The sequence below is a fragment of the Solanum stenotomum genome, chromosome 12 (assembly GCF_019186545.1).
Source record: "Solanum stenotomum isolate F172 chromosome 12, ASM1918654v1, whole genome shotgun sequence".
Classification (NCBI taxonomy): domain Eukaryota; kingdom Viridiplantae; phylum Streptophyta; class Magnoliopsida; order Solanales; family Solanaceae; genus Solanum; species Solanum stenotomum.
The window spans coordinates 23,368,997-23,381,477 of NC_064293.1; the positions used below are offsets into that span (position 1 = coordinate 23,368,997).

The window sequence follows — 12,481 nt, forward strand, 5'->3', positions numbered from 1 at the left end:
ACTACGTACATTGAAGTGGGAGATGGCAGGAGAACTAAGTTTTGGACAGATGCGTGGAACAAACAGATTCCTCTAAAAGAATCCTTTCCAGATCTCTTCTTACTATGTAGTAATCTAGATGCAAATATCAATGAATGTTGGACAGCACAAGGGTGGGGTGGGATCTGATCTTCAGAAGGTTTTTGAATGACTGGGAAGTGGAGAGAGTGGCCAAATTGCTAGAGCTATTAGAAAAATTCTCTGGCATCACCAATGCTCTTGATTCTTTGAGATGGAAACATAGTAAAGATGGGTTTTTCATGGTTAGCAGGGAATACAAAATGGAAAGTCCCCAGCAACGCAACTCTAAGCAGAGTTTGTGGAGAAAGGTATGGAGAACCTTAGCACCAACTAAGATAAAATGCTTTACATGGTTGGTTGCTAGAAGGGCTTGCCTGACACATGGAGTGCTGAGGAGAAAAGGAAAGATTATAGTATCTTGGTGTTCACTATGCGGGAACACAACGGAGACCAACCAGCATCTATTCTTGCATTGCAACTTTACAACACAAATTTGGGCCATCTTCCTTAGTCTCACAGAGACAAACTGGACCATGCCCGAGCATACTGCAAACTTGTTGAGTTGTTGGATAAGAAGAAGGGGGAGCAAGAGCCAAAAGGCATGGTGGAGGATAATTCCACATTGCATTTGGTGGACAGTATGGAAAGAAAGAAATAGTAGAAACTTTGAAGATAGGTCCAATTCCATTCGGAAGGTTAGATGGGATTGAATTGTATCCTTTTATTTTTGGTGCAAAGAGGAAGGTTTAGAGGAAACAGAACAGAATGTAGAATTATTAGGATCCTTGTAAGTATTTTTTTTTCTTCCTCTTCTTTTGTTCCCCTCTGTTTGCAGGTCACCAGCATATCCTTAATGCTGAAGAATACAACATTACCATTTTCAAAAAAAAAAAAGAAGACTTACCATACTAAAAGCTATAAGAAGTTGATCCCTTCTGGTGGCCCCCATCCAATAGTTCTAGATGCAGGAGATTTTAGCATGTTCATAAGTAGGTGGTAGATATAGAGGATGCAATAGGATAGCAACTTCAATCACAACATTGCAGGAAATCAAATTATTTCCCAAATTTAGAACACCGGCAAGGACACATGTCCTTTCAGAACCTAAATACTTAGACATAGAAATGTGTACACTTGAGAATGTTACTTTATTGCTCCCCTGACCAACTAAGCTCCCATTGAGATGTAAATATGTAATGACTACTAGACTTTTAAACTATAACAATATATTAATAATGACAGAAGAATCTTTTACATTAGGATGTCAATGACTCCCCCACCTTTATTAAAGTATAACTAGGACCTGTCAATCATACTATGTCATTGTAGAACAGTTTTCTGTGGATGCTCAATTATGGACAGAACCAATCGTTCAGTTGAAATTTCAGAGAACACGGTTTGCTAAATGCTACACATTGTTAAGTCAAGTAAGAACTTTGAAATTATTAGAAAGGACAATAAAATCATTTCAGACTATGACTCTACTACTTATCTTCGATGAGGAAATTTCACTTTTGTGTTTTTTCTTCTATTTTTAAATATTAAAACATTATTCACCTTTCATTTACTGGAAATAAAGCAACAAAAACCTGTACTGAAGTTCATAAGTTACCAAAATCACATTCGCTGCTGTTATTGCCACCTTTTGCAAGCAATTTCTGGGTCCATCCACAAAATTCAGAAAGAATCAAAGCCTTGTCGGTTGAACCAAGGAAACTTTTCAAGTCTTCAGGTGTTTTTAGAATTTTGAAGGGAAGCTGTTCTGGCAACAGAAACATAACATAATGGACAGATGACAATATATTCTGCACACGAAGTCTTCCCATATACTTGTAGGAGTGTGAGTGATGATAATAAAATATTGTTATTCCCTCATCAGCTCCAACTGCATCTGCCAGCATTCTCTCACTGCTTCTATATAAAACCATCAGCTTCAGTAAAGCAAATCTTCCTTGATCATGAGAAACTGCGCCAGTCAACTCCTTCATAAGGGACCGAGACTCACCCGACCCTAATCAATAAGCAAACTCATCAGACAATATATAGAAGTGCATAAGAATCTAATGGTATATGGTTGCACCCACGTGTCCCAATTACCATGTCTCCAACAAAATAAACCCTAATCAGCTTTCTGTATTATTAGAGCTAAAGGATGGGATAGAGGAGCAACGCATTAAACTAAAAAAAATAGAAAAAGGAAAATTGTACAATAGTAACAAAAATAGTCTAACATGGAAGCAATCACTAATTTTAAATCAACTCAAAACAAATAGTAGCAGAATGGTGACAACCTACTGAACCATGGGTGTTAAGCTGGAAGGTAATAAAGTCGTACGTAGCTAATGAAAAATCGGGTGCCCCCCTTTAGAACCTTAAATTGTCTAGTGATACAGATTAAACCTAAAAAGGATATTAAGGATTCGACAGATTATCGTGTTATACTCCGGCCCACATTTGATACTGATAGATGATTCAAATGGTTTGTAGCTCCTCAGGTCCTTTTGTCTGACAACTTGAGATTAAGTTTCACTTTTTAGGAAATAGAGGATGAAAGCATATCTTAAGCCGAGGGTCTATCGCAAACAAACTCTCTACCTCCAAAGGCAGGGGTAAGGTATGCATACACGCTACCCTCCCCAGACCCTATTTGTGAGATAACACTGGGTATGTTGTTATTATTGTTGTTGTTGTTGTTGTATAGGATGAAAGCATACAAAATTTTTGCACCTATAGCTGGACCCAAGTGACAACCAGAAGTCCATTAAAGAAATTAAAAATAAGGAACAATGACAACCTGATTTCTAGCACTATACTCAATTTCATCGCAAAGTAGCCACCCTGCACACCTCTCAAAACTTCTTATCTTTACTGAACCAAAAGCATAAAGCTTGAGTAGACAAAGTCCCTTATAATGTCCAGAAGTAAAGCTGAATAGCATTCTGCACAATCCTTTTCGAATAATTTTTTTATTAAAGAATAGCATCTAGACTGTGCAATAGATGAGTAGTACAACCCCAGTAATATGCACCTTAGTACACTAGCTACACGTGAAAAGAACTATGGAAATTAACCATCCTATCTACTTGCTGTACATTCTACTTCTTAAACCAAAAGGCTATGAGAGCTAAATATCTATGTTTTGAGGTACAAATATTTTATTTTATTTTAAAAAAATTGGTAACTTGTGTGTATAATAGACAAACCAGTACATAAGTTGTATTGATACCATATTTAGTTATTTACAAATGCACTTCAGGTATTCAAAGCTAAGTTGTAACATGGGTGCTTTTTTTTGTTTTCACCACTGCAGGGCAGTCACACAACTCTGCACAACTTCGGCCACACACACACAATCTTCTAGGAACTTGGAAAAATTCAAAGGCATGAGCGAACAGCAAGAACACAAAGTTTACAGGATGAATCCCAACCTTTTTATTATCTCTCTGATATATACAAGTGGAATTTCGAAATTTAGAAGGCTTACAACTGAATAATGCCTTAGCCAAATTTCTGCCAACAAAAAAAATCTGCCTGGTGACAATTACAAAGGGGAGGAGCGTGCCTGGCACATGTCAGCTACACAAAATCAGGAACAATATTCTAATACTAGAAATCTTCCTACACCAATAATTACACATATTTGAATTTTGGCTCACCTGCCCCATGTGCCGTGCACACTGATGTAACCGATGCACATGCCGCGAAAATGGCCAGCCGGCCCCATGCCATGCACATGTTCTTTGCCTCAGTTGAATTTCCTCTTCCAACACTTAAAATAGTTTCCACATATCTTCCAGCCCATGCCATGCCCATCGCCTACGAGCTTTGCCTTACACCCGTCTAACTCATGCCAACACACCTGCCTAGCCGAGTCATCCAACTACTTGCACGCATGCTAAATTCATTCAAGGTTGCCTTGACTTAGCCGTGTACCATGTCATAGGCATAAAACCTCTGACATTGCTTACGAAGCTCACAAATGCCCGTGCAAAGGGGCAATGCACAAGCCCTTGACACGTATCTACCGACATCAGTCATGTTCGAACCTTGGGTTCTAACAAACCACCGCCACCAGTTGAACTCGCCGTCCTCATCGATGTTGTTTTAAGATAGACCCCAACCTACTCTTTGAACTGTCAAAGCTTTGTACTCTTACTCCCAAGTCAAATCTCCCTCGAACTTGCCATTCCTTGTGTGTGCACCTATGTTGCTCGAACTCTTCAAAAAGGTTGACGGGTGCGAGTTAGATCCTCCAAAAATGGTGTATTTTAAGGAATCGAAACAAGTGCAACAACATTTTTGGAAAGTACGAGCAACTTAGGTATGCACCACAGGAGGAGCCCTCTTCATTTTATGCCTACCCGAATCCTCAGCATCTTCAATATAAGGCTCAAGAAAACTAACATGAAAACTATGGTGTACCTTCATCCTTTCCGACAACTTCAATTCACAGGCCGTAAGATATGGCACCTAGGTCTAACTCAACCTCTAAAGCTAGCTCACAATGGCAGGATTGCCCAAGTCCGTATAGGCAAATCACCCGTCAATTCGCCAACCAAAATGGGACTATAACCCACTTTAATATAAGCAACTTCACCTATCCTCTCAACGACTTCAAACGGTCCATCATACTTGGGAATCAATCCACTATGCCTCTATTTACTCACAACTTGTTTCCACTTCTTCATGCATTTTTTGAGCCTTATGCAAATTGTCTTGCACCTCAACAAGCATCTCATGCTTGTCCTTTGCATAACAGTAAGTAGTTCGACACTTCTCTTGCCTCTTCTGATTAGCAACATCTAGTGTCTAATAGATTGTCTGCCTAAGACTAACTCAAACGGACTCATCTTTGTTGCCGATGAATTATGTAGATTGTACCAAAATTGTGCCATATCTAGCAAGTCCACCTAGATTTGTTGACTTGCTATCACAAATGCCTCAAGTATTCCTTCAACAAGTGATTAATTCTTTCTGTTTGGCAATTAATTTAGGGATGATTGGTCATTGAAAACTTCAAATGAGTTCCCATCAAGTTGAACAATGTTGTTTGAAACAGACCTGTGAACTGCACATCGCTATCACTCACAATATCACTTGGCACCCTAAATAACTTGACTACATGTTTATAGAACAAATCTGCAGAAACTTTCAATGAGTATACAATTGATAACAATGAAGATAGATTACTTTGAGAATCTGTCTACTACCACCATTATAGATGAATTACCGTCAACCTTCGGAGACCCACTAATAAAGTCCATGAAAACGGACATCCATGACCTTTCTGGAATAGGAAGAGGCTGCAACAAACCTGCCTCCTTCTTACATTCAGTCTTGTCCATTTGACACACAAGACAAGTCTTCACATAAGCTTCAATGTTGTCCTCCATCTTTGGCCAGAAATAAACACAAGATAGCAAGACTAGCATCCGTTCTACACCCAGATGCCCAGCCCAAGTTGTATTTCTGAAACTGACAAGTTAAACATCACTATAATGTACTTGACGGGTGATGCAAAACTGTGGTGGGGGATCAGGAACGCAGACGCTGAGATGGCTGGCAATTTTTTAGCATTTGGATAGTGTTCTTGATTTCCTGTAGCTGACATGTGCCAGGAACACCCCTCCCCTTTGTAACTGCCGATAGGCAGATTCCTTTCTGTAGGCGAAAAAATTGGCCAAGGCATTATTTATTTTTTTGAGACGGTTTGGCCAAGGCATTATTTAGTTGTAAGCCTTCCAAATTTTTAAAATCCCTTTGTATATATTTGAGAGATAATAAAAAATTTGAGATTCATCATAAACATTGTATTCTTGTTGTTCATTGTTGCCTTTAAATTATTCTTAAGTCCCTTGACGATTGTGTGTGTGGCTGAAGTTGTGCAGAGTTGCGTGACCTCCATCCTAAATACAACTCAGAACATCTATAATATTAACTGAATCTTTTGAGTAGGTTTGTTTACACCAAAAAATAAAAATTCAAAAGATAATTCAGCTTGATCGTTAAAGGAGTTGCCAACATCCTCAAAGCATCTGGAATTTATTTCCTTCGAATTGTCCACCAAATACTTACTAGGACAGTTCTCCATCTATCCCTATATATTGCCTGAGAACCTGATTCCTCCCAGCTGTTTAGAACATCAATAATCCTTTCGGGCATTGTCCAAAATATCCCTCTAAGGTCGATGAACATTCTCCAAAGTTATTATGTAATGTTTTTGCAATGTAAGAATAGATGATTAATTATCCCTGCTTTCTCACCACATAGATAGCATCGGGAGCATAAAGAGATCTTTCTTTTCGCCAAATTCTGAAAAGACTCTCTGGCCAGCAGCCAAACAAAACAAGAAACTTTGTGTGGGATTTAGTCTTCCAAATGTGTTTCCATGGCTAGTTTGTCACCTGATGGATGGTCTGATTCATTAAGCTATATGCAATGCCACCTTAAATGAGCCCCTGTTGTGTCCCAGCCACCATGATTTATCAGACCCCTCCAGTAGGCCACTGAAGAGTTCTAGTGAGTTGTAAAATTTTGTCATCTTCTGAATCTTCCATTCGTTTAGCAATTTTCTTAAGGTAAGAAGATCCCATCCTTGGTCTGGACTAAGTTCTGCAATATTCTTCTACTAGTGAAAAAATTAGGACGGAGCTCTCTTGTAAGCTACCATTCCCAAGCCAGATGTCCTTCCAGATTTATACTCTAACAGATGTATTGTTCTTCAATTCAGGATATAGAGCCCTTATGGATCTCCATTCTCCACAGACTAACTCCATGAGGTGTATTTACATCTTTGGTCATCCATATCTTCTTCCCCATACTTTGCTTCAATGACTCTTCCCCATAGTTCTGAATCTCATAGTCACTTCATTTTAAGAATTTTGTTCTGAATTTTCACAATTCTAATACCCAATCCTCTCGGATTTTTGCCAATGATAACAACTTTCCACTTAAGCAGGTGAAAGCCTCTCTTTTCCTTATTTCCTAGCCATAGAAATGTCCTGATTTTATCAAGTCTATCGATGCCACAAAAATGTGGAAGTGCATCTAACACAAAATTGATAAGAGTGAGCCTACCTCCCACAAATAGGTATTGTGACTTCCATCTAGTCAGCTTACTTTCACATTTTTCTATAACATTGTTCCAAATCACCTTCGATTTTGACTTAGCTCCCAATGGCATTTCCAAGTAGATAGCAGGTATAGAGTCAACATCACCACCTAGGATTGTGGCCAGTTGGGCAATATCAGGCACTTCATTGATAGGATAAATGCAACTCTTCCTCTAGTTAATGTGAAGCACAGATATTCCTTCAAATAACACTAAAATTACTCTCAAGTACTCTAATTGCTTTCTATTAGCATCACAAAAGATTAGCATATTATCAACATGTTATAGATGAGTGACTCCTAACTTGCTATTGTTATTCCCGTTCATCTCAAATCCTTTAATCCAACCATAGGAGCTTGTAGTCTTAATCGAATTCTTAAGACTCTCCATTGCCAAAATAAATAGAAAGGGAGACAAGACCTTACCTAAGATCTCTAGGAGCTCCACGTGATGAGAACGAGAAAATGACATAAATAGTCCCTTAACTATAGGAGTAGGTCTAAAATGTCCCTTAATTATACACTTAACGGATTTAGTCCTTTAACTATTCAAAATTTATCAGCTTTGGTCCCTTAACTATACACTTACCAATTTTAGTCCCTTAACTATAAACTTACCGATTTTAGTCCTTTAAGTATTCAAAAACTTATCAGCTTTGGTCTTTGTCAATTTTTTTTAATACAAATAGCTTAGGTTTATATTAACAGAATCCATGTCTCAAGAATTTAAATCCTTTAGCAGTTTTTTCTATTGTTTCTCTCTCTCCGCTACTTTTCTTCAAATTAACCTTATGCGAAGAACCTTAACCTCAACGATTTAAAATAAAATTCACGAGGAAAGAAAATATAAGTCATAATTTTATTCAACGGACGATAAAATGAAGCACATTATTGCTACTAATGACTTGAATATGCTAAACTTTATTATAAGAAGAAAAAAATTATTACCCGTTAAATCCAAAGTTTGTACTCTAACGACTTCATTGAATAATTTTTTCAGAAATTGAAATTTATAAAATGATAGATTTGTAATTTTTTTATTTTTTTTTAAATTGATCAATTTTATTTCTCTATTCTTTTTATTTTACGTAAGGAAATTTGAGTAAATTAAATAAAATCCGCATTGATCAGCATATTCAAGTGCGGATTCAAGTCATTAACAACAATTATATGCTTAATTTTATCCTTGTTGAATAAAATTAGAACTTATATCTTCTTTCCGCATTAATTTTATTTTGAATCATTGACGTTATTGTTCTTTTCATAAGAGTAGTTTGGAGAAAAAATGGCGGGGATTAGAAACAACTTAAAAAATGGGTTAAAGATTTAATTTCACGAATATTTCTGTTAATATAAACCTAAGCTATTTGTATTTAAAAAATGGACAAAGACCAAACTTGATAAGTCTTTGAATACTTAAAGGACAAAAATCGGTAAGTTTATAATTAAGGGACTAAAACCGGTAAGTGTATAGTTAAGGGACCAAAATTGATAAGTTTTTGAATAGTTAGGGGACTAAATCTGTTAAGTGTATAATTTTGGGACCATTTTAGACCTACTCCTATAGTTAAGAGACTATTTATGTCATTTTCTCTGATGAGAACAGAGAAGCTCAAAATTGAGATACAAGGTTCAACCTATTTGATCCATTTGGATCCAAAACCCATCCTTTCCATCATATAAACTAGGAAAAATACAACTAAAATGATCATATGCTTTTTCAATATCCAGTTTGCAAAGGAATCCAGGCTTATTTAGTGTGATCCTAGAGTCAACTGCTTCTTTTTTTTTGAAACTGGTAAGGTTGAATTCTTCAGCATTAAGGGTATGCTGGCTACCTCCAAAAAGGGATAATTACAGGTTTCCTATCAAATCTATAAGCTGGTCTATATCATCTATACAAAGTTGTTTACACCAAAAAAGTAGAGATACTATACAATTCCATTTAACTTTGTGAACGGAATTGGATCTATCTTCAAAACATCTTCCATTTCTTTCTTTCCAGATTGACCACCATACACATGATGGTATTAGCTTCCACCATCTCTTTTGACTCTTACTGCCTCCCCTCCTAATCCAGCAGCTCAACAGATCTGATGTATGTTCTGGCATTGTCCAGTTCATGCTTGTGATGTTGAGAAACAAGTTCCAAATTTGAGCAGTAAACTTACAATGCAGGAAGAGATGGTTATTTGTTTCCCCTGTCAAGTTGCACAAAAAACACCTAGGAACCAGTTGTCTGCCTTTCTTTTGTAGAACTTCTTCTGTTAAACATGCTCTCTTTATCACTAACCAGGTGAAACATTTTACTTTTGTAGGAATGTCACTCTTCCAAAAGTAGTTCCAATTATATTTTGGGGACCACCAAGACAACATCCAGGACCTTTCATCCTTAAATGAAAGTCATTTGTTGAGAATCCACAAGCTTTGATGCTACCCCTTCTAATCTTTCGGTTAGTGCTTTTGCAAATAGCTTGTAAACACTGCCTATCAGATTGATAAGCCTAAAATCTCCCAATTCCTTGGCACCTTTCTTCTTTGGAATTCATGCTATGAATGTTGCATTAAACTTCTTTCGAAAAATTTCCTTATTGGCTTCAAAGTATCTCTGACTTCTTCTCTTCCACATAATCCACCATTAGGATTGGTGTAGGGTTCCCGTTCCACAAATTTCTTTCCTTCGAACTCATGACATAGGCCCTACCCACACATGGCATGACGCATCCTTATTACTGAACCAAAGCTTTGAGGAATCACCTCACAAACTTACTATCGTTTTTTCCAAAAGAATATGACAAATCTATCTATCACTACTTTAAAAGCTCACTTGAGTATAATATTTATAAGAATAAAGCTTCAATTTGCTTACTATCCATGTGGTCCACTAGTTCATTAGTAACACAAAGAACATTTAACATTGCAGCACTATATGTTCACAAAGTACATTTAACAAAATATCTTAAGCGAATGGACGCTAAATCACTTCTAAAGAACCTTTGTGTCAGCGCCTCTTTTAACCATAACAACTATACAAACATCTAAGCATAAATGATATCAATTTTGATTTGATTCAAAATAGAGGTGGGTCTGTCTTGTAGAAAAATCCTCAATTTTCAGAACAGTTCTATTTCAGGAGAGAAGTAAGGTAAAAAATAATTTCAATGTAAAAGAAGATTAAAGGGAAGTGGGATTACAAGGGACAGTAACCAAAAGAAGAAGATGGGGATGGAGGCGAATCTGGGAAGAGTAGTTTAGCTTCGAGATGATCTGCCATTGGACTAACGAGTTGCTGCTGCCGGCTTCAGCACCATCGGCAAGAAGAAACGCCGCCGACGCCAATATTAGCAGTAGAAGAAGGATTCTAATATTCGTCCTCATTTTCCGACGAGAAATATCTCAGGTTTCCAACCACCTCATTTTTACTTACATTCACTAGGTGACCTTCGGATCGGCCCACCAATTTTTGAGCTACATAAATTTTAGGTAAATTACATAAATTTCATAGTTTTAGTATGAAATTACAATTTATCCCTAATAAATTTCTAATTACATTAATTCCTTAAAAATTAAAAAAATCGGATACAATAATTGAAGCTCGAATACAATAAATTTGCACCTCGGATACACTAAATATTGTCTCTGATACATTAATATGTAGCTCGGATACATAATAGGTAGCTCGAATACATTAAATACTGGCTCGGATACATTAAAATATAGCTCAGATACATTAAAAACTAGCTCGGATACATTAAAGAAATAAGGGATTTTGGAGATTTTTAAAAGTAATAGGGAATAATGGAAATAAGTGAAACAAAAGGTGTGTATTTCTGTAATTTGTCCTAAATTTTATTCATACTTTTTTCTATTTTACAAATATTCCTTAAAATACAAGTCATTTAGATATATAAGTTTTATTTGAATACATTAGGTTTGACACATTGTGAAAGCTGGTTGTTGTGCATAATAAGGAAAATAGATGGATGTTGCACTTAATAAGGAAAATTAACCTAAAATTGATTCTAATTGCCACAATTCACGCATAAGTATTGTTATTAATTCATCTCAATCTGTAACAGATTCACAAATTTCAAAATTTAAATTTTCATCATTTTTATCAAGCTGTCATCGCAGCCCAAATCGTGAAGAATTCAAATTACTCGACAAAATTGGTTGATACAATATAAATATATCGATTTTGTTGAGACATTCAGAAATATGGGTAAGCGAGATGAGTTATGAAGATTACAAAATATATTATGTATTGGAGTGGTACTAAAATGTGATTATTATTGTGAGAACCTCCATATTTATGTTTCACCCTTTTCTTCCTATATGAAGGCATTCACATATAAATATGTACACTCAGTTTCATGAATCTGTCAGTCTAGTTGCACGACCAACAACTATTTGATGAAGTTTGGTCTTGTGGTTTGTTGATTATGTGGTAGGGATTGATGCTAAATGAGAAGTGGTTTTGTCTTTGAAAAGATTGCATGAGTATTAAGTTGATACATCGTGAATATCTCTATTTGTTGAGACATTCAAGAATACGGAAAAGTGAGGTGAGATATGAAGGATATAGAAGTGATGAAATAGTTGTTGGACAAAATATTTCTTTTGTGAATGTTGTTGCATCAACCATTGCAGCTTGGAGATCGATGAGTTGAGGAAAATCTGGAGATCTGATACATTACAGAGACTAGTGTTGTTTTATCCCTATACAATTATTTGAAGATTTTTTATTCAAAATTGTCAAAAAAAAATTGAGATTCAAAATTCTTCTCGTAGTTCATCGAAGATCCTTTTAATTTTGATTCAAAATTATCGAAAAAAATTGAGATTCAAAAATTTTCTCCAGTTCATCGAAGATCCTTTCGATTTTGATTCAAAATTATCGGAAAAAATTTGAGATTCAAAATTCTTCTTCCAGTTCATCCAAGATCCTTTCAATTTTGATTCATAATTATCGAAATTTTTGAGAAAATACATCATGAATATCTTCGTGAGTCTGTACTTGGTGGTGAAGAAACATGAGCCGAAATTTGCAATGTATGTACTATGCATTGACATGACACACAGAAAGGTGGAGAAATATTGTGTAGACGATTTTTTTATTTCTGATCTCCAGATGGATATATTACTCATGATACATTGCTATTTTTAAAAATATTTAGTAAATTGTTAAGTATTGTAATCCTACATGATACATTCAAGTAGTAAAGGTTGCCTATAAGGTGTTTGGTTTTAGATTGATACATTACCGTGTGGTAGTTACTACGTATCAGATACATGTAGTGTTAATTTTTAT

At 36.0% G+C, this 12,481-nt stretch overlaps 1 protein-coding gene across 2 annotated transcripts in view; it reads right to left on the reverse strand.

The window, feature by feature from the left end:
* LOC125846275 (uncharacterized) overlaps positions 1-10,610 on the reverse strand; it is a 70,338-nt gene extending 59,728 nt beyond the window's left edge. Inside the window, exons 1-2 of one of the 2 annotated variants that reach the window (XM_049525653.1) lie at positions 10,365-10,610; positions 1,673-2,071 (exon numbers count right to left, since the gene is read on the reverse strand). In XM_049525653.1, the coding sequence (XP_049381610.1) occupies positions 1,673-2,071; positions 10,365-10,548 (583 nt within the window). In that variant the 5' untranslated portion in view covers positions 10,549-10,610. Of the gene's footprint in view, positions 1-1,672; positions 2,072-10,364 lie in introns of those variants that run through there. The other variant, XM_049525654.1, reaches the window with a different exon arrangement.
* Positions 10,611-12,481: the final 1,871 nt, after the last annotated feature.